General features: G+C 39.6%; 1 protein-coding gene across 1 annotated transcript in view; it reads left to right on the top strand.

Annotated features, from left to right (window-relative positions):
• The window catches only part of EEIG2 (EEIG family member 2), a 104,663-nt gene that overhangs the window by 57,188 nt on the left and 22,529 nt on the right, over positions 1-24,946 (top strand). Inside the window, exons 3-5 of the mRNA XM_082834345.1 lie at positions 767-796; positions 5,646-5,762; positions 8,901-8,947. Coding sequence (XP_082690471.1) covers positions 767-796; positions 5,646-5,762; positions 8,901-8,947 — 194 coding nt within the window. The remainder of the gene's footprint in view (positions 1-766; positions 797-5,645; positions 5,763-8,900; positions 8,948-24,946) is intronic.

Here is a 24,946-nt window from a genome sequence, read left to right as displayed (position 1 = left end):
TATACTGTGTGCTAAGCAGTGTTCTCAGTGTTTTACACTTAATTCTTGCATCTGTGTGATGTCCTAAATTGAGGGATTTGGCAAATTAATGTAGTTATATATTTTAAAGTAAAATGCTAAGAGATATATATATATATATATATATATATATATATTTTTTTTTTTTTTTTTTTTTTTTTTACTTTTCACTTTTGCCAGTCTCCTTCACTTAGATAAGAATTAGATAAGGGAGTTTCTACTGTATTACCATAGAACAATGCCATATATATTAAGTGGAAAAAAGTAAGGTATAGAACAGTATATGTAGTGTGCTATCATTTGAGTAAAGCAGAAATGTATATACACATCTTTTGGACAGTTCCTAAAAATTCATAACAGTGGTGTCTCTGGGGCGGGGTTTCAACTCTTGTTGAAATCTTTGTACAGTATATTATTAATATGCTTAACTCAGTAATTAATTTAACCTTTCTTTGGTGATTCATGTTCTTGCAATGTGTCCAGGACATTTTTGGCAGTTTCTTCTTCAGCAAATAGATTAAATATTAGCTTGTCTTCTCACCATTTGTCTCCTTCAGATTTAAATTAAATTCTAAATAAAAATTCTGGTTATTTTCAGAATTTTTGGATTTAAGTTGGATTTAAGATCATCAGAATTTTACTCTGTATTTGCTAGCCTGTAAATATCTACCTCAAAATTATTTGACATATATTTAATTTTAAATCTTTAGTCATATGATATCCTTATAGTGTTTTTTATCTTTGGCAGGAATTAAAAGGTGGAAAAGCTTATGCAAAGGTAAGTTGGTGTTCTTTAACACCTTTGGAATTTGTAATATCATTCATTGCTATTTATAAGCTTAAAAATTAAATGGTTTGCTTTTCTAATTGCTGTTTAAGCTTGGCTGTTTTTAAATAAAGCAACTCAGAGGTTGAATAGTTGGATCCAACATTAAATTATAGGCATATTCTTTCTAAATGTTGATTATGGGATGTTATTCTTAAGTTTCAGTTTCCTTACTAGGAAACAGTCTCTGGTTTGCATTAAGCAATAGCAACTGTTAATTCAGTTTCCCTTGGGAAGTATTCTCAGTCCCACCCAGCCCCCAGTGGAATAGGACTCCCCCTCTGTGCTCTCTTAGCACTCTGTATACATGATCACTACTGTCCTTTATACTTTTACTAGCTATATGGAATTACTAATGAATGTGCTGACTTTTTTTTGCTGGATAGAAGGAATTAGTAATTAATAATACTACCAGAAACCCAACTCTTATTTCTAAACCTCTTTAATCTCTAAACCACTTTTTTTTTTTTTTTTTTGGCCACGCTGTGTCACTTGCAGGATCTGAGTTCCCTGACCAGGGATTGAACCTGGGCCACGGTAGTGAAAGCCCGGAATCCTAACCACTAGGCCACCAGGGAACTCCCCACATACTCCTCTTGTATTTCTCTGTGATGGTAGCTCCATCAGTCTAGTCATCTAAGCATCTGAGCCAAGAACCAGGGCACTAGTTTCAACTATCAAATCTACCTAACCCCTCTAAAACTAGTTGGCTACAGTATCAGTTAGGATGCTCTTTGGTACAAGTAACAGGAAACCCTCCTCACCTAGAGATTTTTTTAATCTCACAAAACAGGTAGATATGAGATAGAGCTATAGATGTGAGATAGAGCTGCTCCAGGATTGGTTAATCCACTGACTGAAGAACATCATCAAGAATCCATGTTACGTTTCTCTTTTTTTCTTACATTCTCTATGTGATGGCTTTGTCCTTGGCTAGCTCCCTTCATGGTCAGGAGGTGGCTAGCTGCTCAAGTTTTAGTCAACACATTCACATATGACAAAGCTCAGCTGTTTCCCCACTTATGACTTTTTCAAGTGAGAAAACTTTTCCTACATGGCCCCCAGAGGATTTCCCTGTACCTTTGATTGTACACAACTGGATCATATGCCCACTCCTCAACTAGTCATGGGCAGTAGGAATGGATTGCCATGGTTAGCTTAGACTAATCATAATTTTACAGTCAGCTAGAGGTTGGGTTACTTTCCTTGTGTACATGGATGAGCTAGGAGTGGACACTTGAATAAAATCAGGACTTGCTAGCAAGGAATATCAGGGCATTGAATGATGGGTAGGCAAAAAACAGTCTGCTTTGACTGACAGATCTTGATTTCTCCCTTCTAAAAAGCTTTTGAAACCATCTCTTCTCTCCAGTCCCAAGACCACTGCCCTAGGTTATGCCTTCATTATTTCTTATTTAAAACCTGCATTGGCCTCCTATCTTTTCTGTGCCTCTGTCATCTCCCACCAGTTCATCCTCTATATTATTGCCAGAGGGATTGTTCTGAAATTCAAAGATGATCATATCCTTCCCCTACTTTTAGTCCTTCAGCAGCTCTCTATTGCCTGTAAAGGAAAATGAAATGAAAAGTCTTTAACCTAGCATATTGGACCCATCTTGGTTTGCAGATCATCTATCTGCATACTCACCCACTCACTCAGTCATCCTTATGCTTCAGACATACTGCCCAGAGAACATTCCTGGAGTGTGCCGTGCTGTTTTAGCCTTGTTGCCTTGTGACTTGATGTTTTCCCTGCCATGCATGTGCTTCTGTAGACTCATGTATCATTAAAAACTCAACTTAGTCATCCCTCCCCACTGAGAAATTTTCTTTTCCTCTCTTTCTTGTAATTGTGCCTTCCTTTATCACAGCACTTATACTTTTTTATAGGAATTTATCTCCTTTTCTATCTTCCCTTATTAAACTATGAGTTCCTTGAGAATAGGAATAATATACATTCCTAATACCTAACATTATCTGGAATGAAGATGCTCAAAATTATTTGCCAATTGAAGGAAGCTCTACCACAGTTATACCTACAATTTATATTTTATATATATATATATATATATATATGCCATTTTACTGAGACAGTTATCTCAGTGAAACCAAAGAGAAAATCATAAGGAAATATGGACTCTTGTACCTCATTACAATGTAAGCTCTTGCAAGACGGTTCTTATCTGTCCTGTTCATCACTGTTTTCCAGTATTTAAAGCAGGGCCTGGCACATAAAAAGTGCTCAGTAAATGTTGACCTTAGCATGCTTTCTTAATGGGGACTGACCAGATTCTTTTTTTAAAAAAACTTGCTTTATGCTTAGTGACTGTAATACCAGCATTCCAACAGTGGATCGTGAGCCAAAGGGCTGTTTTTTATTCAAAAAATACATGTTAACTGCTTACCATGTGCCAAGCATTGTTCCTGCCACTATTTTAAGTATTAGAGATACAGCAGTAAACAAAACAGACAAAAATCCCTGACTTTGGGGAGCTTACATTCTAATGGGGGATTGAGGGAGGCGGACAGACAATAAAATAAATATGAAATGTGTATATACATGATGTGATGATAGCTACTAAGAAAAATAAAGCAGATAAGCTGTAGTGACAGCTACAGGGGAGGGGAGGGGGGAGCCAGGCATGTTCTAGAATGGTCAGGGGAGGCCCCTGTAGAGAGATGACATTTGAACATAGACCCTAATGCAGTGAGGAAGAAAGCTGTGAGAAGATCTAAGATAGAATGTATCAGGCAAAAGAACAGTAAGTGCTAAAGGCCTTGAGGTGATCTTGGCATTTTTCAAGGAAGAGGACCTTGTGGCTGGAAGAGTGGATGAGGAGGAGAGGGGGAAATGAAGTAGACGAGGTGGCCATGGACAGAGGAATCAGAGACAGTCAATATAGACAAGTCTTTTGAGGAGTCTTGCTCCAAAGGGGAGCAGAAGAATATTACAGTAGACTGGAGAGAGGTATGGCATGAGGTTTTGTTTTCTTTTATTCATTAAGATGGGAGAAAATCCAGCATGTTTGTGTTCTGGGAGTGATCCATAGAGAGGGAAGAATCCCTGAAGCGATGAACTTGAATAGGCGAGAGGAGAGTGGTTGGCCTTGGATGGGAGCACAGCCAGCTCACTTACAGTAAGTGGGAAGGTAAACATGTGGGCACAGATTCAGGTAGGCGAGTAGATGTGGCTGGTGATAAGAGCTTGTGGAAGTTGAATGCTCTTTTGATTGCTTTTATTTCTGAGTGAAATAGGAAGCAAGGCATCAGCAAAGAGTGTGGATGGAAAAGGTATTGGAGGTTCAAAGAGAAAGGATAATGTACGAAATAAGGCATGTGGATGATGTGTGATCACACAGCCACAGGAGTCTTCCCATGTTCATTTGGATGTGGCTTTGCCCTGGACATATCCAGGCTTTTTGCTGATCTCTTGGACCCCTAAAAGAGGCAGTAAGACCAGAGTAATCGTGTGAAGATTAGGTAGATGTTACCTGTGGCTTGATATGTTCCTCACTTACTGCTTTTGGAGCTTGTGGTCCTTCAGCTGGTCTCTTAAGTTCTTATTCTTCTTATACCAATTAAAAACCACTAAAATAATGCTCCATCCTGCAATAAAAATCTTCATCTTAAATGCCATTCATATGTTCTTCACTGCATGTTTTAAAGCATTAAAGCAGGCAACTTAAAATCACAGCACTCAACTTAAAATCAAGCAGGGTTTGACGTGTATAATACTTTTTATTATATATTCAAGGAGATGTACTTGCAAGCTCAACACATTTTTTTGTTAATAAAAGACTGTATACACTTAGTCATATAGAATAGACTGTTCAAAAAATAATGATATAAAGGAGTGATTTTTTGTACCACTTGGAAATGAGAAATAGGGTTGAGCAGCATCAGAGGAAAGACCATAGGGTAATCTTTGGTAGCTGCAGAAAATGGGGACCAAACCCGAGTAGTAATAAGAGGGAGGAATGCGTTTGAGCTGAGCTTCTGGGTAACAGCAGAGAAGGTTGGTGTGGGGAAGGAAGGAAGAAGGCTTCATAAAGAGAGATTCAGCTCATGGGGGACCAGCAAGGCAATTGTTGTGGAAGGTGGTAAAGGAGGAGGAGCTGGTACCAAAGGAAGTATGTGATACACTTAAATCATTTCGCTCTTGGGTGGGCAGTGAGAACTTAGTAACCTGCAACTAACTATCTGCAGTCACCAGTGGTTAACTGGGAATAGAGCCAGACCAGAACAGGGAGAGGAGAGTCTGATTGGTTTTCTCTATGTGTGTGCAAATGACCATGATTGGTCTGCTAGTATTTCCCATAGAGCGGTGTGAGCACCACTGCTAACTTGCAGCGATTTCAGTTGTTTAATATGCATTATTTTTACGTTACGTTATATATTTTAATGTGTGCAGAAAAATACATTTAGCAATCAAATATGTGATTTCAGAGATCATATTGCTTAAGACAAGAGTAGAATAGGTGGTACATTTTTGCAAAAAGGGAGCCAATTTTTTAACAAACATTTGGGGTGGCCAAAAAGTTCGTTCGGTTTTAAGTAAAAAGACACATTTTTCATTTTCACCAAGAACTTGATTGAACAACATATTCATTAATCAAAGAAACTTTTTGGCCAACCCAATATTAAGCAAAGAATAGAACAGGTGTTGTTAAGTTGGCAAAAACTGCAAATAACTAAAGTTTGAGACCACTTGGCTAGAGCATGGATTGAATGTTTATTTTAAAGATAATATGATAGAAGCCTAGTAGATATTCTATTAATATAATTATCTTTCTTTTCACAGCTGGGCTTTGCAGATCTAAACCTGGCAGAGTTTGCTGGATCAGGAAATACCACTCGTCGCTGTTTACTGGAAGGCTATGATACCAAAAATACAAGACAGGATAATTCCATTCTTAAAGTAAGCACGTTTCTAGATTTACATGTCAACAAATGAGATTCTCTGCCTTTAAATAATCATAGGTATATACTGTCAAGGGCAAGATGGGAATCAGTATTGAAATCATGAGCTGAACATACCACTGAAATACTCACCATGTAGAAGAAAAAACTATCCAAATCACAGAAGCACTGAAAAGTAACAAATGTTCACCTTCACGATCACATGGTGCTGTAAGCGTTCAGGGAAGAGTACACACAACCACTACAGCATAAGGGCTCGATGAGTGGAAGGGAAGGAGCATCGTAAATGAATACCTTACAATATGCTTGTAGCTCCCAAGAGGTGATTTCCAAAGCAGCTATGGTGGGCACATAGAAGTCACTGGGTTCTCTCGCAACAAGTGAAACTCACTTTGGGCATCTGCCCTACTGTTTCCAAGTACCTTCAGGAGCCATGTATTCTGGTGAACCCAGAGGGAATACACACTTCAGAGAGCTGGAGTATTAAATGAAACCAGTAGAGAAAATGTTTGTAAGGTACCTTGCATCTGGTAAAACTCACTGGATAAACCTTTTGCTGTGTTTTAGTTAGGCTTACCCCATTATGGTAAGTTATCTCATGATAAGAAAGGAAAATAATCCTGAATAAAAACTGAATGGTCAGAAGTTAGTGGACAAAAGAATTACCCTATATCTAACAGTTTTCAAACCCACTTAGTTTATGCCTGGCACTTAATAGATTCTTAATTCATGACTACTGTTAAGGTTTTTGTTACTATTACCATTATCATTATTATTCCCAGAACACAATAAGCTCCTATGGCTGATTCTTAAAAGGCAATCAGTACCTAGAGAATAGCAGCATTTCAGAAAACATTAGCAAAGCTTTAAATTCTGGTCCAACAAAAATATACCATTTCTGAATAATAGTACTCTAGGTATTCATTCATTCAACTAGAATTTTTTGAGTAGCCAGAGGTTTAGGGAGCTTAAGGAGCATAACCCCAGCCACGTGGCAGGAGCGTGGATTATGGCATCAGGGCTCTGTGTTTGTTCTTAGATCTCTGGAGCCCTGTGTAAGCACTTCACCTCAGCCCAACTGTTTCCTCCTCTGTAAAAGGGGAATTGCAGTACTTACCCCAGGGACCTGTTCTTGAGGCCTAAATGAGTTACTGTATGTGATTTTGCCAACACTAGTTGTATGGAATAGAAATCTCTCAGGTTAGCTCATGTAGAAGAGAACTTTAGTTCAAACACAGGGACATTTCATAGAGCCCTAGGGTGGGAAGTGACAACCAGACCTGAACTCCCAGGAGCTAAAGGAGCTTTCTAGGCCTCTCAGGGACTGTTCTTGCCTCTCTGCATTATCATTCTGTCTGTAGACCAACTTCCTGTGGTTACTCACAGCTTCCCTGCCCTCCCTAGAACTTCAGCTGCTAAGTGGCATTGGCTTGTGATGACGTCAGCAGAATCTGGGAGGCGGGGGAGGCTGTTTCCAGAGACCTTCTCTAAAAGGTCTTGGCCTGGTAGGTTTCCCAGAATGTGTTTGCAGTAGTGTCCTCACAGAGCCTAGTATACTCTGGGGTAGGGTGGATGTTCTACAGATGCTAACTCCTTCTTTCTAGAAGGTGGCAAGAACATTAAAGTCACATAGTAAGTACCTTGAGAGAGAAGCTGATGCATTTGGTAGGTAGAGAAGGACATTGAGTACTTCTAAATTTTTTATAGCTTTATTGAGCTATGATTCACTTACCATACATTTCACTCAAAGTACACAGTTGAATGGTTTTTAGTATATTCATAGGTGTGTCCGACTATTGCCATAATCAATTTTAGAACATCTTCATCACCCCAAAAAAGAAACCTCGTATGTGCCCAATAGCAGTCACTTCCCACTTTGCCCCAGCTCTCCTCCCTTCCCCCCAGACTAAACAACCACTAATCTACTCTGTCTATGGAGTTACCTATTCCGAACATTTCATATAAATGGGATTATAGAATATGTAATGTTTTGTGTCTGGCTTCTCTAAACTTAGCATAATGTTTTCAAGGTTCATCCATGTTGTAGCATGTGCCAGTACTACACTCCTTTTTGTGGCTAAGTAATATTCCATTGTATGGCTATACCACATTTTATTTATTCATCAGTTAATGGTCATTTGGCTTGTTGTTTTCACTTTTTAGCTATTATGAACAATGCTGCTATGGACATTCATATACAAGTTTCTTTGTGGGCATATATTTTCTTTTCTCTTGGGCATGTATCCAAGAGTAAGTACTCTAGGAGCAGAATTCTTGGGTCACATGGTAACTCTGCTTTTAACCTTTGGCAGAGCTACCGGACTGGTTTTCAAGTGGCTGAAACATTTTACATTCCCATTAGCAGAGTGTATGAGAGTTCACATTTCTCCAAATATCGGGTCCTTTTGTTCTTTAGCTTCTTAGAATGGGGAACTGCAGAGATAACCCTGTGCATTTCATATTTCAGATGCTGCTAATAGGTATGTGGAGACTTGAATTAAGCATTTAGTCTTCAGGATAAACACATATAGAGATCCTCCAGAGGAAATGCCTCTTACTGTGGGTGAGAGGTCTTGAATAGCTCGGGGTGTCAGGAAGATCAGATATTTCTAAGCCTGATCTTTACAAAATATTATAATTGCTTCATGAATGAATAAAATCATGAATGATTAAAAACTACATTCATTCATTCTTGTCCAAAGCTAGAGCAAAGGCCAGAAGCATTCTACTCTTACAGGCCACCAGCAGGCACCCCTGAAAGCATCATTATGGCAAGCATGTTGGAGGAAAACATTCCAGACACTTAAACACCACAGGAGTCTGGGAGGAAAGACAGATAAAATAGACCAGAACAGCACACACCCAGAAGATTGTTACTGATGAAGCCCTTGCTTTTTGTTTCCATCTTTTCCACTCTTATTTTTGCAGTGACAGAGTTGTTAATGTTGAAAATGATTTTTCACCTATGTCTGTATAAAGCAGCAATTCAATATTGGATATAACTCAATTCAGTAATCATTTTATTTATAAATAGGAAATACTGGACTAGGTGATGTGGAAGGTGCATAGATTAGCAGAATATGGCTTTTCCTCTCAAGATTTTTATAATTACAATATTTCTTTTTCTTATGTTTAGGTTTTAATCAGTATGCAACTGATGTCTGGTGACCCATGTTTTAAAACGTAAGTTGATGCTCAGCAAATGAGTTATTTGTCTGAAAGTTTAATAGTGATTTATTTGTTTAAATTTTCACATTCATATTATGTAGTGTTTGTAGGCTAATACCAGTGAAGGAATAGTTCCTCTTTTAGGAGACTGAACTGACCCTCACAGAAGTTACTATTACTTATTACCAAACAAACTCTCCATGCTCTAAATTATTTAAGCCATGGGTCTTTTGTCATCTTCAGGTTTTGGGTGAAATTATACAAATTTAACTTTTTAATTTGATCTCTGTAGATTTGTCATTTCTTCAATAAATACCTATTAAGTGCCATGTGCTTGGCCCTAATCTATAGACACTAGAGCAGGGGTCCCCAACCCCCGGGCCGCAGACCAGTACCGGTCAGCAGCCTGTTAGGAACTGGGCCGCACAGCAGGAGGTGAGGGGCGGACAAGCCAGAGAAACTTCATCTGCCGCTCCCCATCGCTCCCCATCGCTCGCATTACCACCTGAACCCCCCCACCCTCCCACCCCCATCCATGGAAAAATTGTCTTCCGGGAAACAGGTCCCTGGTGCCAGAAAGGTAGGGGACCGCTGCACTAGAGAAACAGCAGTGAAAAAAATAGATCAAGTCCCTGACATCTTGGAGTTTATACTCTAAGAGGAAAATGAACAACAAGCTAACAAGTAAATATATACTATAGAGATAGTTATGAATGCTTTGGAGAAAAATAAAGCAGGGTAGGAGAGGCATGGTGCGAGAAGTGTTACTATTTTATATAGTCAAGGAAGTCCTTCCTGGTAAAGCTGATATTTGAGCAGAGACCTGAGGGAGGTAGGAAGAAAGCCATGCAGATATTTGGGGAAAGAGCATTTGAGGCAGCGGTAACAAGGACAAAGGCCTTGAGAGAGGTGGGTGTTTGGCATGTGCAAGTAACTGCCAGGAGACCAGTGTGTCTAGAGCAGAGTGGGTGAGGAGGAGGGTGATAAGAGATGAGACCAGATGAGAAAGGATCTTGTAGGCCATTATAGTAATAGTCTCATAGGCCACTTATAATCTGAGTGAGGTAAAAAGCTACTGGAGTGTTGGGAATTCCCTGACAGTCCGGTGGTTAGGACTCCATGCTTCCACTGCCGGGGCCCGGCTTGGATCCCGGGTCAGGGAACTAAGATCCCGTGTGCTGCACGGCGCAGCCAAAAAAAAAAGGTACTGGAGGCTTTAAAACAGAGGAGTACAATGTAAGATTATCAAACTTCTGGCTGCTAGGTAGAGAATAGACAATTTGTGGGAGCAGTGAAGGGGCCAAGGGCAGAAATAGGTAGATGAGTTAGGAGGCTGTTTTGTAATCCAAGGTTTTGGGCCTGAGTAAAGAATGGTGTAAATTTATTGAAATGAGAAAGCCTACAAGAGGAACAGGTTGGGAGCTTGGGTATCAGACATGTTAAGTTTGAGATGTCTATTTAACACCCAGCCAGGCATTTTGAGTAGGCAGCTGGATATATCACTATAGGGTTCAGTGGGGAGGCCCAGACTGGAGATACAAATTTGGAAATCATGACATCATCAGCACATAGGTACTGGTTAAAGCCATGAGCTTTGATTAAATGACCTACAGGGAATGAGTATAAATAAAGAGAAGGACCACAGGCTGAGGTGTGGGACACTCCTGCATGTTAGAGGTCGGTGAGATAGGGAAGAACCAGCAAAGGAGCAATCAGTGAGATAGGAGGAAGGAACCAAAGGAGACTACTGTCCTGAAACCAGGTAAAGAGTGTGTTTCAAAAAGGACGGAGTAATCAGCTGTGCCACACACTACGGAAGACGTGGGCTGAGAATTGACCTATGGATTTTGCGGTATAGAGACCATTGGTGACTCTGACAAGCACTGGTGGAATGCTTTTAGACTACGGCCACATTGGAGTGGATTAAAGAAAGTTTTGGAGGAGGAAAATTGGAGACAGTGAGTGTAAACAATTCTTAGGGGGAATTTTGCTACAAAAAAGGAACAGAAAAACGGGGTCATAAATAAAAAGAGGATGTGGGGTTAAGGGCAGATTTTATCTTTTTTTTTTTAAATGGGAGATAGCACAGCATACTTGTATCCTGATATGAATGGTCCAGTAGACAAGGAGAAATGTGGTGCAGAAGACAAAAGGGCCAATTGCTAGAACAGTGTCCTTGGATTGTCAAGAGGGATGAAGACGGAGAGTGTGGATACAGATGCATATATATGAGAAGTGGAAACATATAGAAGTTATTTTCAAATTGCTCCTTTTCTTAGTGATACAGGAAATGAGCTAATCATTGAAGAGCGAGGATGGGAAAGATGGAGGTGGGGGTTTGAGCAAAGAGGAAAAAATGTGTAAAAGTCTTCTCAGAGAGCAAGAGAGTGAGCTGAATGGGAAAAGGCAATAGGATGCCTGTCAGCAATCTTGAAGACACTTAATAGTTAAAAATGAAAGTTAGGGACTTCCCTGTTGGCACAGTGGCTAAGAATCCGCCTGCCAGTGCAGGGGACACGGGTTAGGTCCGGGAATATCCCACATGCCACGGAGCAACTAAGCCCGTGCGCCACAACTACTGAGCCTGTGCTCTAGAGCCCACGAGCCACAGCTACTGAGCCTGCGTGCCACAACTACTGAAGTCCGTGCACCTAGAGCCCGTGATCCGCAACAAGAGAAGCCACAACAATGAGAAGCCCGCGCACCGCAAAGAAGAGTAGCCCCCGCTCACCACAACTAGAGAAAGCCCACGCGCAACAACGAAGACCCAACGCAGCCAAAAATAAATAAGTTTATACCAAAAAATAGTTAATCAGATATCATTTAAATATCTGAGAAAAAAACACATCTAGAAAAGAAAACAATTAATTCCCTAAGCATCAACTTCCATGTAGCAACATCCATGTAGTTCTCTATTTACATACTACTTTATAAAGATGAAAATATATATATTTAACACAAATCAATTCTTGATTAAAATTATGCATTTTCGTAAAACTTAGCCTTCCTGTGCTGTTTTCTCTCAAACCATAATTTCCTGGCTGCTTTATTTATTTCCTGCTCTTTTGAGAGTAAACAATTTTTGGTTTCTTAGGTAACAATATGTTTTCCTAGTGGATTATGTTTAGGGTGAAATGAGAAAATGAGCATTAAAATTTAGTAGAAGAAAATGTATTCATCATTCCTTCTTAGGAGCTTTTTATGAATGTTCGCTTTCTGGCCCTTTCTCTGCCATTTTCTCTCTCTATCTGTGAAACTCAAATACTGAAGAGCTCAAAAAGTAGATTCTCTTATGTCCTGTATTATCTCCACAAATGTGATTCTGATAATTTAGAGATTATAGTTATAGAGAAAGACATTTTTTTGGGTAAACTTTGCTATTTTTATTACTTTTAACAAACAGGATATCACATATTAGCCTTTTCCTTTCCTAGACATGCACGTATATCAGAATATGTTCATATAACATATTACCCATCCCTTCCTTTCCTTTAGGACTGTGCCATTTTGGGTTTTTTTTAAACATCTTTATTGGAGTATAACTGCTTTACAATGGTGTTAGTTTCTGCTTTATAACAAAGTGAATCAGCTAGACATATACATATATCCCCATATCTCCTCCCTCTTGTGTTGCCCTCTCACCCTCCCTATCCCACCCCTCTAGGTGGTCACAAAGCACTGAGCTGATCTCCCTGTGCTATGTGGGTGCTTCCAACTAGCTATCTATTTAACATTTGGTAGTATATGTCCTTGCCACTCTCTCATTTCGTCCCAGCTTACCCTTCCCCCTCCCCATGCCCTCAAGTCCATTCTCTACATATATGTCTTTATTCCTGTCCTGCTCCTAGGTTCTTCAGAACCATTTTCTTTTTTTTTTTTTTTTTTAGATTCGATATATATGTGTTAGCATATGATATTTGTTTTCCTCTTTCTGACTTACTTCACTCTGTATGACAGACTCTAGGTACATCCACCTCACTACAAATAACTCAATTTTATTTATTTTTATGGCTGAGTAGTATTACATTCTATATATGTGCTACATCTTCTTTATCCATTCATCTGTTGATGGACACTTAGGTTGCTTCCATGTCCTGGCTATTGTAAATAGAGCTACAGTGAACATTGTGGTACATGACTCTTTTTGAATTATGGTTTTCTCAGGGTATATGCCCAGTAGTGGGATTGCTGAGTCATATGGTAGTTCTATTTATAGTTTTTTAAGGAACCTCCATACTGTTCTCCACAGTGGCTGTATCAATTTACATTCCCACCAACAGTGCACGAGGGTTCCCTTTTCTCCACACCCTCTCCAGCATTTATTGTTTCTAGATTTTTTGATGATGGCCATTCTGACTGGTGTGAGATGATATCTCATTGTAGTTTTGATTTGCATTTCTCTAATGATTAATGATTTTGAGCATTCTTTCATGTGTTTGTTGGCAGTCTGTATATCTTCTTTGGAGAAATGTCTATCTTCTGCCCGGTTTTGGATTGGGTTCTTTGTTTTTTTGTTATTGAGCTGCATGAGCTGCGTATAAATTTTGGAGATTAATCCTTTGTCAGTCGCTTCATTTGCAAATCTTTTCTCCCATTCTGAGGGCTGTCTTGTGGTCATCTTTATGGTTTCCTTTGCTGTACAAAAGCTTTGAAGTTTCATTAGGTCCCATTTGTTTATGTTTGTTTTTATTTCCATTTGTCTAGGAGGTGGGTCAAAAAGGATCTTGCTGTGATTTATGTCATAGAGTGTTCTGCCTATGTTTTCCTCTAAGAGTTTGATAGTTTCTGGCCTTACATTTAGGTCTTTAATCCATTTTGAGCTTATTTTTGTGTATGGTGTTAGGGAATGATCTAATCTCATACTTTTACATGTACCTGTCCAGTTTTCCCAGCACCACTTATTGAGGAGGCTGTCCTTTCTCCACTGTACATTCCTGCCACCTTTATCAAAGATAAGGTGACCATATGTGTGTGGGTTTATCTTTGGGCTTTCTATTCTGTTCCATTGATCTATCTTTCTGTTTTTGTGCCAGTACCATACTGTCTTGATTATTGTAGCTTTGTAGTATAGTCTGAAGTCAGGGAGCTTGATTCCTCCAGCTCCTTTTTTCTTTCTCAAGATTGCTTTGGCTATTTGGGGTCTTTTGTGTTTCCATACAAATTTTGAAATTTTTTGTTATAGTTGTGTGAAAAATGCCTTTGGTAGTTTGATAGGGATTGCATTGAATCTGTAGATTTCTTTGGGTAGTAGAGTCATTTTCACAATGTTGATTCTTCCAATCCAAGAACGTGGTATATCTCTCCATCTGTTTGAATCATCTTTAATTTCTTTCATCAGTGTCTTATAGTTCTCTGCATATAGGTCTTTTGTCTCCTTAGGTAGGTTTATTCCTAGGTATTTTATTCCTTTTGTTGCAATGGTAAATGGGAGTGTTTCCTTAATTTCTCTTTCAGATTTTTCATCCTTAGTGTATAGGAATGCAAGAGATTTCTGTGCATTAATATTTTATCCTGCTACTTTACCAAATTCATTGATTAACTCTAGTAGTTTTCTGGTACCATCTTTACGATTCTCTATATATAGTATCACGTCATCTGCAAACAGTGACAGTTTTACTTCTTCTTTTCCGATTTGGATTCCTTTTATTTCTTTTTCTTCTCTGATTCCTGTGGCTAAAACTTACAAAACTATGTTAAATAATAGTGGTGAGAGTGGGCAACCTTGTCTTGTTCCTGATCTTAGAGGAAATGGTTTCAGTTTTTCACCATAGAGAACAATGTTGGCTGTGGGTTTGTAGTATATGGCCTTTATTATGTTGAGGTAGGTTCCCTCTGTGCCTACTTTCTGGAGGTTTTTTATCATAAATGGATGTTGAATTTTGTCAAAAGCTTTTTCTGCATCTATTGAGAATATCATATTGAGAAATTCTCTATTGAGAATATCTCCTTCAATTTATTAATATGGTTTATCACATTGATTTGCATATATTGAATGATCCTTGCATTCCTGGGATAAACACCACTTGTTCATGGTGTATGATCCTTTTAATGTGCTGTTGGATTCTGTTTGCTAGTATTTTGTTGAGGATTTTTTCATCTATGTTCATCAGTGATATTGGCCTGGAGATTTCTTTTTTTGTGACATCTTTGTCTGGTTTTCATATCAGGGTGATGGTGGCCTCGTAGAATGAGTTTGGAAGTGTTCCTCCCTCTGCTGTATTTTGGAAGAATTTGAGAAGGATAGGTATTAGCTCTTCCCTAAATGTTTAATAGAAATCGCCTGTGAAGCCATCTGGTCCTGGGCTTTTGTTTGTTTGTTGGAAGAGTTTTAATCACAGTTTCAATTTCAGTGCTTGTGATTGGTCTGTTTATATTTTCTATTTCTTCCTGGTTCAGTCTCAGAAGGTTGTACTTTTCTAAGAATTTGTCCGTTTCTTCCAGGTTGTCCATTTTATTGGCATATAGTTGCTTGTAGTAATCTCTCATGATCCTTTGTATTTCTGCAGTCTCAGTTGTTACTTCTCCTTTTTCATTTGTAATTCTATTGATTTGAGTCTTCTCCCTTTTTTCTTGATGAGTCTGCTAATGGTTTATCAATTTTGTTTATCTTCTCAGAGAACCAGCTTTTAGTTTTACTGATCTTTGCTATTGTTTCCTTCATTCCTTTTTCATTTATTTCTGATCTGCTCTTTATGATTTCTTTCCTTCTACTAACTTTGGAGTTTTCTTGTTCTTCTTTCTCTGATTGCTTTAGATGTAAGGTTAGGTTGTTTTTTTGAGGTGTTTCTTGTTTCCTGAGGTAGGATTGTATTGCTATAAACTACCCTCTTAGAACTTTTTGCTGCATCCCATAGGTTTTGGGTTGTCATGTTTTCATTGTCTTTTGTTTCTAGGTATTTTTTGATTTCCTCTTTGATTTCTTCAGTGATCTCTTGGTTATTTAGTAGTGTATTGTTTAGCCTCCATGTGTTTGTATTTTTTACAGATTTTTTTCCTATAATTGATATCTAGTCTCATAGCGTTGTGGTTGGAAAACATACTTGATACCATTTCAGTTTTCTTAAATTTACCACGGCTTGATTTGTGACCCAAGAAAAGATCTGTCCTGGAGAATGCTCCATGAGCACTTGAGAAGAAAGTATATTCTGTTGTTTTTGGATGGAATGTCCTATAAATATCAATGAAGTCCATCTTGTTTAATGTGTCATTTCAAGCTTGTATTTCCTTATTTATTTTCCTTTTGGATGATCTGTCCATTGGTGAAAGTGGGGTGTTTAAGTCCCCTACTATTATTGTGTTACTGTTGTTTTCCCCTTTTATGGCTGTTAGCATTTGCCTTATGTGTTGAGGTGCTCCAATGTTGGGTACATAAATAATAACAATTGTTATATCTTCTTCTTGGATTGATCCCTTGATCATTATGTAGTGTCCTTCTTTGTCTCTTGTCTTTATTTTAAAGTCTATATTGTCTAATATGAGAATTGCTACTCCAGCTTTCTTTTGATTTCCATTTGCATGGAATATCTTTTTCCATCCCCTCACTTTCAGTCTGTATGTGTCCCTAGGTCTGAAGTGGGTCTCTTGTAGACAGCATATATATGGGTCTTGTTTTTGTATCCATTCAGCCAGTCTATGTCTTTTGGTTGGAGCATTTAATCCATTTACATTTAAGGTAGTTATCAATATGTATGCTCCTATATACATTTTCTTAATTGCTTTGGGTTTGTTATTGTAGCTCTTTTCCTTCTCTTGTGTTTCCTGCCTAGAGAAGTTCCTTTAGCATTTGTTGTAAAGCTGGTTTGGTGGTGCTGAATTCTCTTAGCTTTTGCTTGTCTGTGAAGGTTTTAATTTCTCCATCGAATCTGAATGAGATCCTTGCTGTGTAGAGTAATCTTAGTTGTAGGTTTTTCCCTTTCATCACTTTAAATATGTCCTGCCATTCCTTTCTGGCTTGCAGAGTTTCTGCTGAAAGATCAGCTGTTAACCTTATGGGCATTCCCTTGTATGTTATTTGTTGCTTTTCCCTTGCTGCTTTTAATAGTTTTTCTTTGTATTTAATTTTTGATAGTTTGATTAATACTTGTCTTGGCGTGATTCTCCTTGGATTTATCCTATATGGGACTCTCTACGCTTCCTGGACTTGATTGACTATTTCCTTTCCCATATTAGGGAAGTTTTCAACTATAATCTCTTCAAATATTTTCTCAGTCCCTTTGTTTTTCTCTTCTTCTTCTGGGACCCCTTTAATTCAAATGTTCGTGGGTTTAATTTTGTCCCAGAGGTCTCTGAGACTGTCCTCAATTCTTTTCATTCTCTTTTCTTTATTCTGCTCTGTGGTAGTTACTTCCACTATTTTATCTTCCAGGTCACTTATCTGTTCTTCTGCCTCAGTTATTCTGCTATTGATCCCTTCTAGAGAATTTTAAATTTCATTTATTGTGTTGTTCATCATTGTTTGTTTGCTGTTTAGTTCTTCTAGGTCCTTGTTAAACATTTCTTGTATTTTCTCTATTCTTTTTCCAAGATTTTGGATCATCTTTACTATCATTACTCTGATTTCTTTTCCAGGTAGACTGCCTATTTCCTCTTCATTTGTTTGGTCTGTTGCGTTTTTACCTTGCTCCTTCATCTGCTCTGTGTTTCTCCATCTCTCATTTTGCTTAACTTACTGTGTTTGGGGTCTCCTTTTTGCAGGCTGCAGGTTCATAGTTCTCGTTGTTTTAGGTGTCTGCCCCCAGTGGCTAAGGTTGGTTCAGTGGGTTGTGTAGGCTTCCTGGGGGAGAGGACTAGTGCCTGTGTTCTGGTGGATGAGGCTGGATCTTGTCTTTCTGGTGGGCAGGACCACGTCCAGTGGTGTGTTCTGGGGTGTCTGTTACCTTATTATGCTTTTAGGCAGCCTCTCTGCTAATGGGTGGGGTTGTGTTCCTGTCTTGCTAGTTGTTTGTCATAGGGTGTCCAGCACTGTAGCTTGCTGGCCGTTGAGCGGAGCTGGGTCTTAGCGTTGATATGGAGATCTCTGGGAGAGCTTTCGCCATTTGATATTATGTGGAGCTGAGAGGTCTCTGGTGGACCAATGTCCTGAACTTGGCTCTCCGACCTCAAGAGACACAGGCCAGACACCCAGCCAGAGCAACAAGACCCTGTCAGCCGCATCGCTCAGAAGACAAGGGAGAAGAAAAGAAAGAAAGAAAGAAAAAATAAAATAAAATAAAGTTATTAAAATAAAAAAAATAAAAATTTATTTAAAAATAATTTTAAAGTAATAAAGAAAATAATGAAAGAAGAGAGCAACCAAACCAAAAAACAAATCCATCAATGATAACAAGCGCTAAAAACTATACTTAAAAAAAAAAAAAAAAAGGAAAGACAGAACCCTAGGACAAATGGTAAAAGCAAAGCTATACAGACAACACACAAAGAAGCAAACACATACACACTCCCAAAAAGAGAAAAAGGGAAAAATATATATATATCGTTGCTCCCAAAGTCCACTGCCTCTATTTTGGGATGACTCATTGTCTATTCAGGTATTCCGCAGATGCAGGGTACATCAAGTTCATTGTGGAGATTTAATCCTCTGCTCCTGAGGCTGCTGGGAGAGATTTCCCTTTCTCTTCTTCGTTCGCACAGCTCCTGGGATTCCGCTTTGGATTTGGCCCTGCCTCTGCGTGTAGGTCACCTGAGAGCGTCTGTTCTTCGCTCAGACAGGATGGGGTTAAAGGAGCAGCTGATTAGGGGGCTCTGGCTCCCTCAGGCCCGGGGGAGGGAGGGGTACGGAATGCAGGGTGAGCCTGTGGCGGCAGAGATCAGTGTGACGTTGCACCAGCCTTAGGTGCACCATGTGTTCTCCCAGGAACGTTGTCCCTGGATCACGGGACCCTGGCAGTGGCAGGCTGCACAGGCTCCCGGGAGGAGAGGTGTAGATAGTGACCTGTGCTCGCACACAGGCTTCTTGGTGGCTGCAGCAGCAGCCTTAGCGTCTCATGCCTGTCTCTGGTGGCCGCGCTGATAGCCGTGGCTTGTGCGCATCTATAGAACTCATTTAGACAGTGCTCTGAATCCCCTCTCCTCGCGCACCCCGAAACAATGGTCTCTTGCCTCTTTGGCAGCTCCAGACTTTTTCCCGGACTTCCTCCCGGCTAGCTGTGGCGCACTAGCCCCCTTCAGGCTGTGTTCACGCTGCCAACCCCAGTCCTCTCCCTGGGATCCAACCTCCGAAGCCCGAGCCTCAGCTCCCAGACCCGCCCGCCCCAGCGGGTGAGCAGACAAGCCTCTCAGGCTGGTGAGTGCCGGTCGGCACCGATCCTCTGTGCGGGAATCTCTCTGCTTTGCCCTCCGCACCCCTGTTGCTGCGCTCTCCTCCGCGGCTCTGAAGCTTCCCTCCTCCGCGGCTCTGAAGCTTCCCCCCTCCGCCACCCGCAGTCTCCGCCCGCGAAGGGGCTTCCTAACGTGTGGAAACCTTTCCTCCTTCACAGCTCCCTCCCATTGGTGCAGGTCCCGTCCCTATCCTTTTGTCTCTGTTTATTATTTTTACTTTTGCCCTACCCAGGTACGTGGGGAGTTTCTTGCCTTTTGGGAAGTCTGAGGTCTTCTGCCAGCCTTCAGTAGGTGTTCTGTAGGAGTTGTTCCACATGTAGATGTATTTCTGATGTATTTGTGGGAGGAAGGTGATCTCCACGTCTTACTCCTGCGCCATCTTGAAGGTCTGTCCTGTGCCGTTTTATCATCTATCCCATATGCAGCTCATCTCAGTGCTGCATGCTGATTATCGGCTCTCCATGTCACCTCTCCTCAGGGGGCTCAAAGGAATAAGCAAACCCCCTGCATCAGAGCTAAGAATCCCCAGCACAGCCCACTCACACACAGCGGGGTGGCTAGAGAAAGACTTTCATTAACTCATTAAAATAAACGAACTTTACCTCATCCCCAGAAACGTGAAAGTATTTCTCAGGAGAATCAAACTCCCAATATCTGTTTCCTCTTTTCTTTGAGTATCTGAAATTGTGCAACTGTCAGTAGAAAAGGGACAGCTCTAACATCCATGTACTTACTGAGTATGGATTGAATAGAAAAATGTTTGAACTGCCGATGTGAAAAGTAAATTCTTTTTACCAGGTTGTATTTCAGTGTATATCAAATACGTAAAATCACAGTACTTGGGAATTCCCTGGCGGTCCAGTGGTTAGAACTCCATACTTTCACTGCCAAGGGTCCAGGTTTGATCACTGGTCAGAGAGCTAAGATCCTGCAAGCCGAGTGGCGTGGCCCAAAAAAAAAATCACAGTACTTAAGAGCTGAAAGTTGGAAGTTGTCTAGTCTGGTGACTTTCTTTCCCAGAATATTTAGCCACAGAATCCCTTTGCACAAATACATTATGAATCCTGTATATAATATTTGTCTATTGAGGGAGAAAAAAGGTGTAGTACCCTACTACCCCTGAAGTCCCTAAGGGACTAATGAAGTCCCTAATGAAGCCAGTTTTTAAGGTATGGGTATAATGCAAGTTCACTTTTTACTGATGAGGACCCTAAAGCACAGAGCAATTGAGGGACTTGACTGAGTATTTGTCTGTAAGACAAGGATGTAAATAACTGCTGGAGAGGGTCATTGTACTCTTCTCTCTGCTTTTGTCTGTCTTTTAATTTTTCATGATACAAGTTTTCAAAAACCTTCCAGAGAAACAGACAAGAGTGTAGCAGATTCTTAGCACTCTGAGTTAAATTCTAGTTTTGATATTCTATGAACAGATCTGTGACTTAAATCGAACAATTTTTCAGAAACACAAATTTTATACTAAAGCCCGTACTTATGAAGAAGACAACTGGTAAGTCAGCCTCTAACCACTTGCCCTAAACTCCGCTTTATAGTTCTCTACAATTTGTCAAATACCCAGCAGCTCTCAAAAAGAATGAAGCTGACTCTGAAGAGAAAGCCAACCACTAATGCCTATGAAAGGGATATTTTAAAGGAGAAATTATATGTACTGGCATTTAATGATTTTGTGGTAAAGCAGATCTAGGGATGATATACTCTCTTGAATAGCTAGGATTCTGGAGCATTCATATTCTAGAAAGGAGGAAATTACCACTTGTCAAAATGATTTAATGAATATTACTGTGTCCCAATTTAATTCTTGAAACAACTCTGTGGTGTGAGAACATTGAGGCTCAGAGGTTACAGAACTAATTTGTCCAACTCCCCAGTATTCTCTCATTCAGTACATGTGCATAGATCGCCTACCCTTTGCTAACATTTACCAAACTCAATAAGACCAACCCCCTGCTCTGAAGGATTCACTATTTATATGGGAGACAGAGGCACAACATATGATGTTATTGAGGCATAGAGGAGAGTCCTTAACTACTCTTCCTTGAAAGCCAGGAAAGTCTTCACTGAGGGGGTGACACTGAGCTAAGTTTTAAAGGATGAATAGGAAATCACTAAGCAGGGGAGGTGGGTAGAGACATTCCAGGAAGAGAAAACAGCTTGCACAAGTTTATAGCATTGTTACAGGGCATGGAGAGACTATTTATGAAATACCAAGTAGGTAGTAGTGTCATTTTAGGAGGTCATTTTTCACATACTCTTAACAGTACATGAAATTAAAATAATCCCATCCCTTTCATTCTGAAATTGAACTACATTAAACAATTTCTGATAAGAGATATAAAAACATTTTCAGAACAAAAGGGATAATAGTATAAAAAAGTGGCACGTGATAGGCACTCAGTGATTATTTATTCAACAATTTGAAATTCTCCTAGTAGCTGTTAGGAGATTTCTCCTAATAGCTGTTAGGAGATTAGGAGATTTCTCCTAATAGCTGTTAGGAGATATTTCCTAATAGATGTTAGGAGATTTCAAATTCTAAATTTGCTAAAATTTTAGATCCTAAATTTGCCTTAATATCAGTCCCTGTGGTTAATGAATTTTCTCCATAATGCTTAGTTGCCCCAGTGTTAGATCAGTTTGTACAGATGGCTGAAATTATCAAGGATTGGGGTTCTTCAGATTTTTTGAGACTGCAGAATGAGTAGCTCCAAACTGAAGGTATTGCTCAAAGTGATATGGCTGTGAAGTCAGGCTGGACAGGGAAGAGCGGAGCCAGAGGGAGACTGATGGAGAGGGAGAAAGGGAAGAGGCCACACGGGGGGGAGTTCTGAAGGGCTGGAAAACAGGTCTAAGAGGTAGATGGTTGGAGACACTGTAATCAGGCCAGCTGTGAAAGGAAAAACAAAAGGTAGTGGCATTAGAAAGATAAGTAGGGAGGTTCCCTGGCCGTCCAGTGGTTAGAACTGGGTGCTTTCACTACTGTGGCCCTGGCTTCAATCCCTGGTCACAGAACTAAGATCCCACAAGCCATGCGGCATGGCCAAAAAACTAAAAATAAGAATTTAGACAGGCAGGAATGCATCGCCATCAGTGATTAGTGACTGTGACTACAGACTCCATTCTTTGTAAGTGTATTTCCTTTACATGTTAGTATTTCTTATAGAATATTGAATGCAGGAGGTTTTTCACCAAGCTGTTTGACATTGTTTAAAAATATGCATTTTGGTAATTGAAGAGGTAGGTCTAGGCCAGACTGAAAAGGGCCTTGTATTGCCATTCTGAGGACTTTGAGCTTTATCCCATAGGAAGCTATTGAAGCATTTTTTTGTTTGTTTGTTTGTTTTTTGACATCTTTATTGGAGCATAATTGCTTTACAATGTTGTGTTAGTTTCTGCTATATAACAAAGTAAATCAGCTATATGTATACATATATCCCCATATCCCCTACCTCTTATGTTTCCCTCCCACCCTCCCTATCCCTCCCCTCTAGGTAGTCACAAAGCACCGAGCTGATCTCCCTGTGCTATGCGGCTGCTTCCCACTAGCTATCTATTTTACATGTGGTAGTGTATATATGTCCATGCCACTCTCTCACTTCGTCCCAGCTTACCCTTCCCCATCCCTGTGTCCTCAGGTCCATTCTCTAAGTCTGCGTCTTTATTCCTGTCCTGCCCCTAGGTTCATCAGAACCTTTTTTTATTTTTTTTAAGATTCCATATATATGTGTTAGCATACGGTATTTGTCTTTCTCTTTCTTTCTTCACTCTCTATGACAGACTCTAGGTCCATCCACCTCACTACAAATAGTTCAATTTCATTTCTCTTTATGGCTGAGTAATATTCCATTGTATATATGTGCCACATCTTCTTTATCCATTCATCTGTCGATGGACACTTAGGTTGCTCCCATGTCCTGGCTATTGTAAGTAGTGCTGCAGTGAACATTGTGGTACATGTCTCTCTTTGAATTATGGTTTTCTCAGGGTATATGCCCAGTAGTGGGATTGCTGGGTCATATGGTAGTTGTATTTTAAGTTTTTTAAGGAACCTCCCTACTCTTCTCCATAGTGGCTGTATCAATTTACATTCCCACCAACAGTGCAGTAGGGTTCCCTTTCCTCCACACCCTCTACAGCATTTACTGTTTGTAGATTTTTTGATGATGGCCATTCTGACTGATGTGAGTTGATACCTCATTGTGGTTTTCATTAGCATTTCTCTAACGATCAGTGATGTTGAGCATCCTTTCATGTGTTTGTTGGCAATCTGTATATCTTCTTTGGAGGAATGTCTATTTAGGTCTTCTGCCCATTTTTGGATTGGGTTATTTGTTTTTTGGATATTGAGCTGGATAAGCTGCTTGTATATTTTGGAGATTAATACTTTATCAGTTACTTCATTTACAAATATTTTCTCCCATTCTGAGGGTTGTCTTTTCGTCTTGTTTATGTTTTCCTTTGCTGTGCAAAAGCTTTTAGGTTGTATTAGGTCCCAGTTGTTTATTTTTGTTTTTGTTTCCATTTGTCTAGGAGGTGGGTCAAAAAGGATCTTGCTGTGATTTATGTCATAGAGTGTTCTGCCTATGTTTTCCTCTAAGAGTTTTATAGTGTCTGGCCTTACATTTAGGTCTTTCATCCATTTTGAGTTCATTTTTGTGTATGGTGTTAGCGAGTGTTCTAATTTCATTCTTTTACATTTAGCTGTCCAGTTTTCCCATTACCACTTACTGAAGCGGTTGTCTTTTCTCCATTGTGTATTCTTGCCTCCTTTATCAAAGATAAGGTGACCATATGTGCATGAGTTTATCTCTGGGCTTTCTATTCTGTTCCACTGATCTATATTTCTGTTTTTGTGCCAGTACCATACTGTCTTGATTACTCTAGCTTTGTAGTATAGTCTGAAATCAGGGAGCTTGATTCCTCCAGCTCCGTTTTTCTTTCTCAGGATTGCTTTGGCTATTTGGGGTCCTTAGTATTTCCATACAAATTGTGCAAGTTTTTGTTCTAGTTCTGTGAAAAATGCCATTGGTAGTTTGATAGGGATTGCATTGAATCTTTAGATTGCTTTGGGTAGTATAGTGTTTTTCACAATGTTTATTCTTCCAGTCCAAGAACATAGTATATCTCTCCATCTGTTTGTATCATCTTTAATTTCTTTCATCAGTATCTTATAGTTTTCTACATGCAGGTCTTTTGTCTCCTTAGGTAGGTTTATTCCTAGGTATTTTATTCTTTTTGTTGCAGTGGTAAATGGGAGTGTTTCCTTAATTTCTCTTTCAGATTTTTCATCATTCATGTATAGGAATGCAAGAGATTTCTGTGCATTAATTTTGTATCCTGCTACTTTACCAAATTCATTGATTAGCTCTAGTAGTTTTCTGGTATCATCTTCAGCATTCTCTATGTATAGTATTACGTCATCTGCAAACAGAGACAGTTTTACTTCTTATTCTCCGATTTGGATTCCTTTTATTTCTTTTTCTTCTCTGATTGCTATGGCCAAAACTTGCAAAACCATGTTGAATAATAGTGGTGAGAGTAGGCAGCCTTGTCTTGTTCCTGATCTTAGATGAAATGGTTTCAGTTTTTCACCATTGAGAACAATGTTGGCTGTGGGTTTGTCATATATGGCCTTTATTATGTTGAGGTAGGTTCCCTCTATGCCTACTTTCTGGAGAGTTT

Source organism: Leucopleurus acutus, assembly GCF_964270905.1.
Source record: "Leucopleurus acutus genome assembly, chromosome: 2".
Classification (NCBI taxonomy): domain Eukaryota; kingdom Metazoa; phylum Chordata; class Mammalia; order Artiodactyla; family Delphinidae; genus Leucopleurus; species Leucopleurus acutus.
This window is presented reverse-complemented; position numbering and strand designations above follow the sequence as displayed.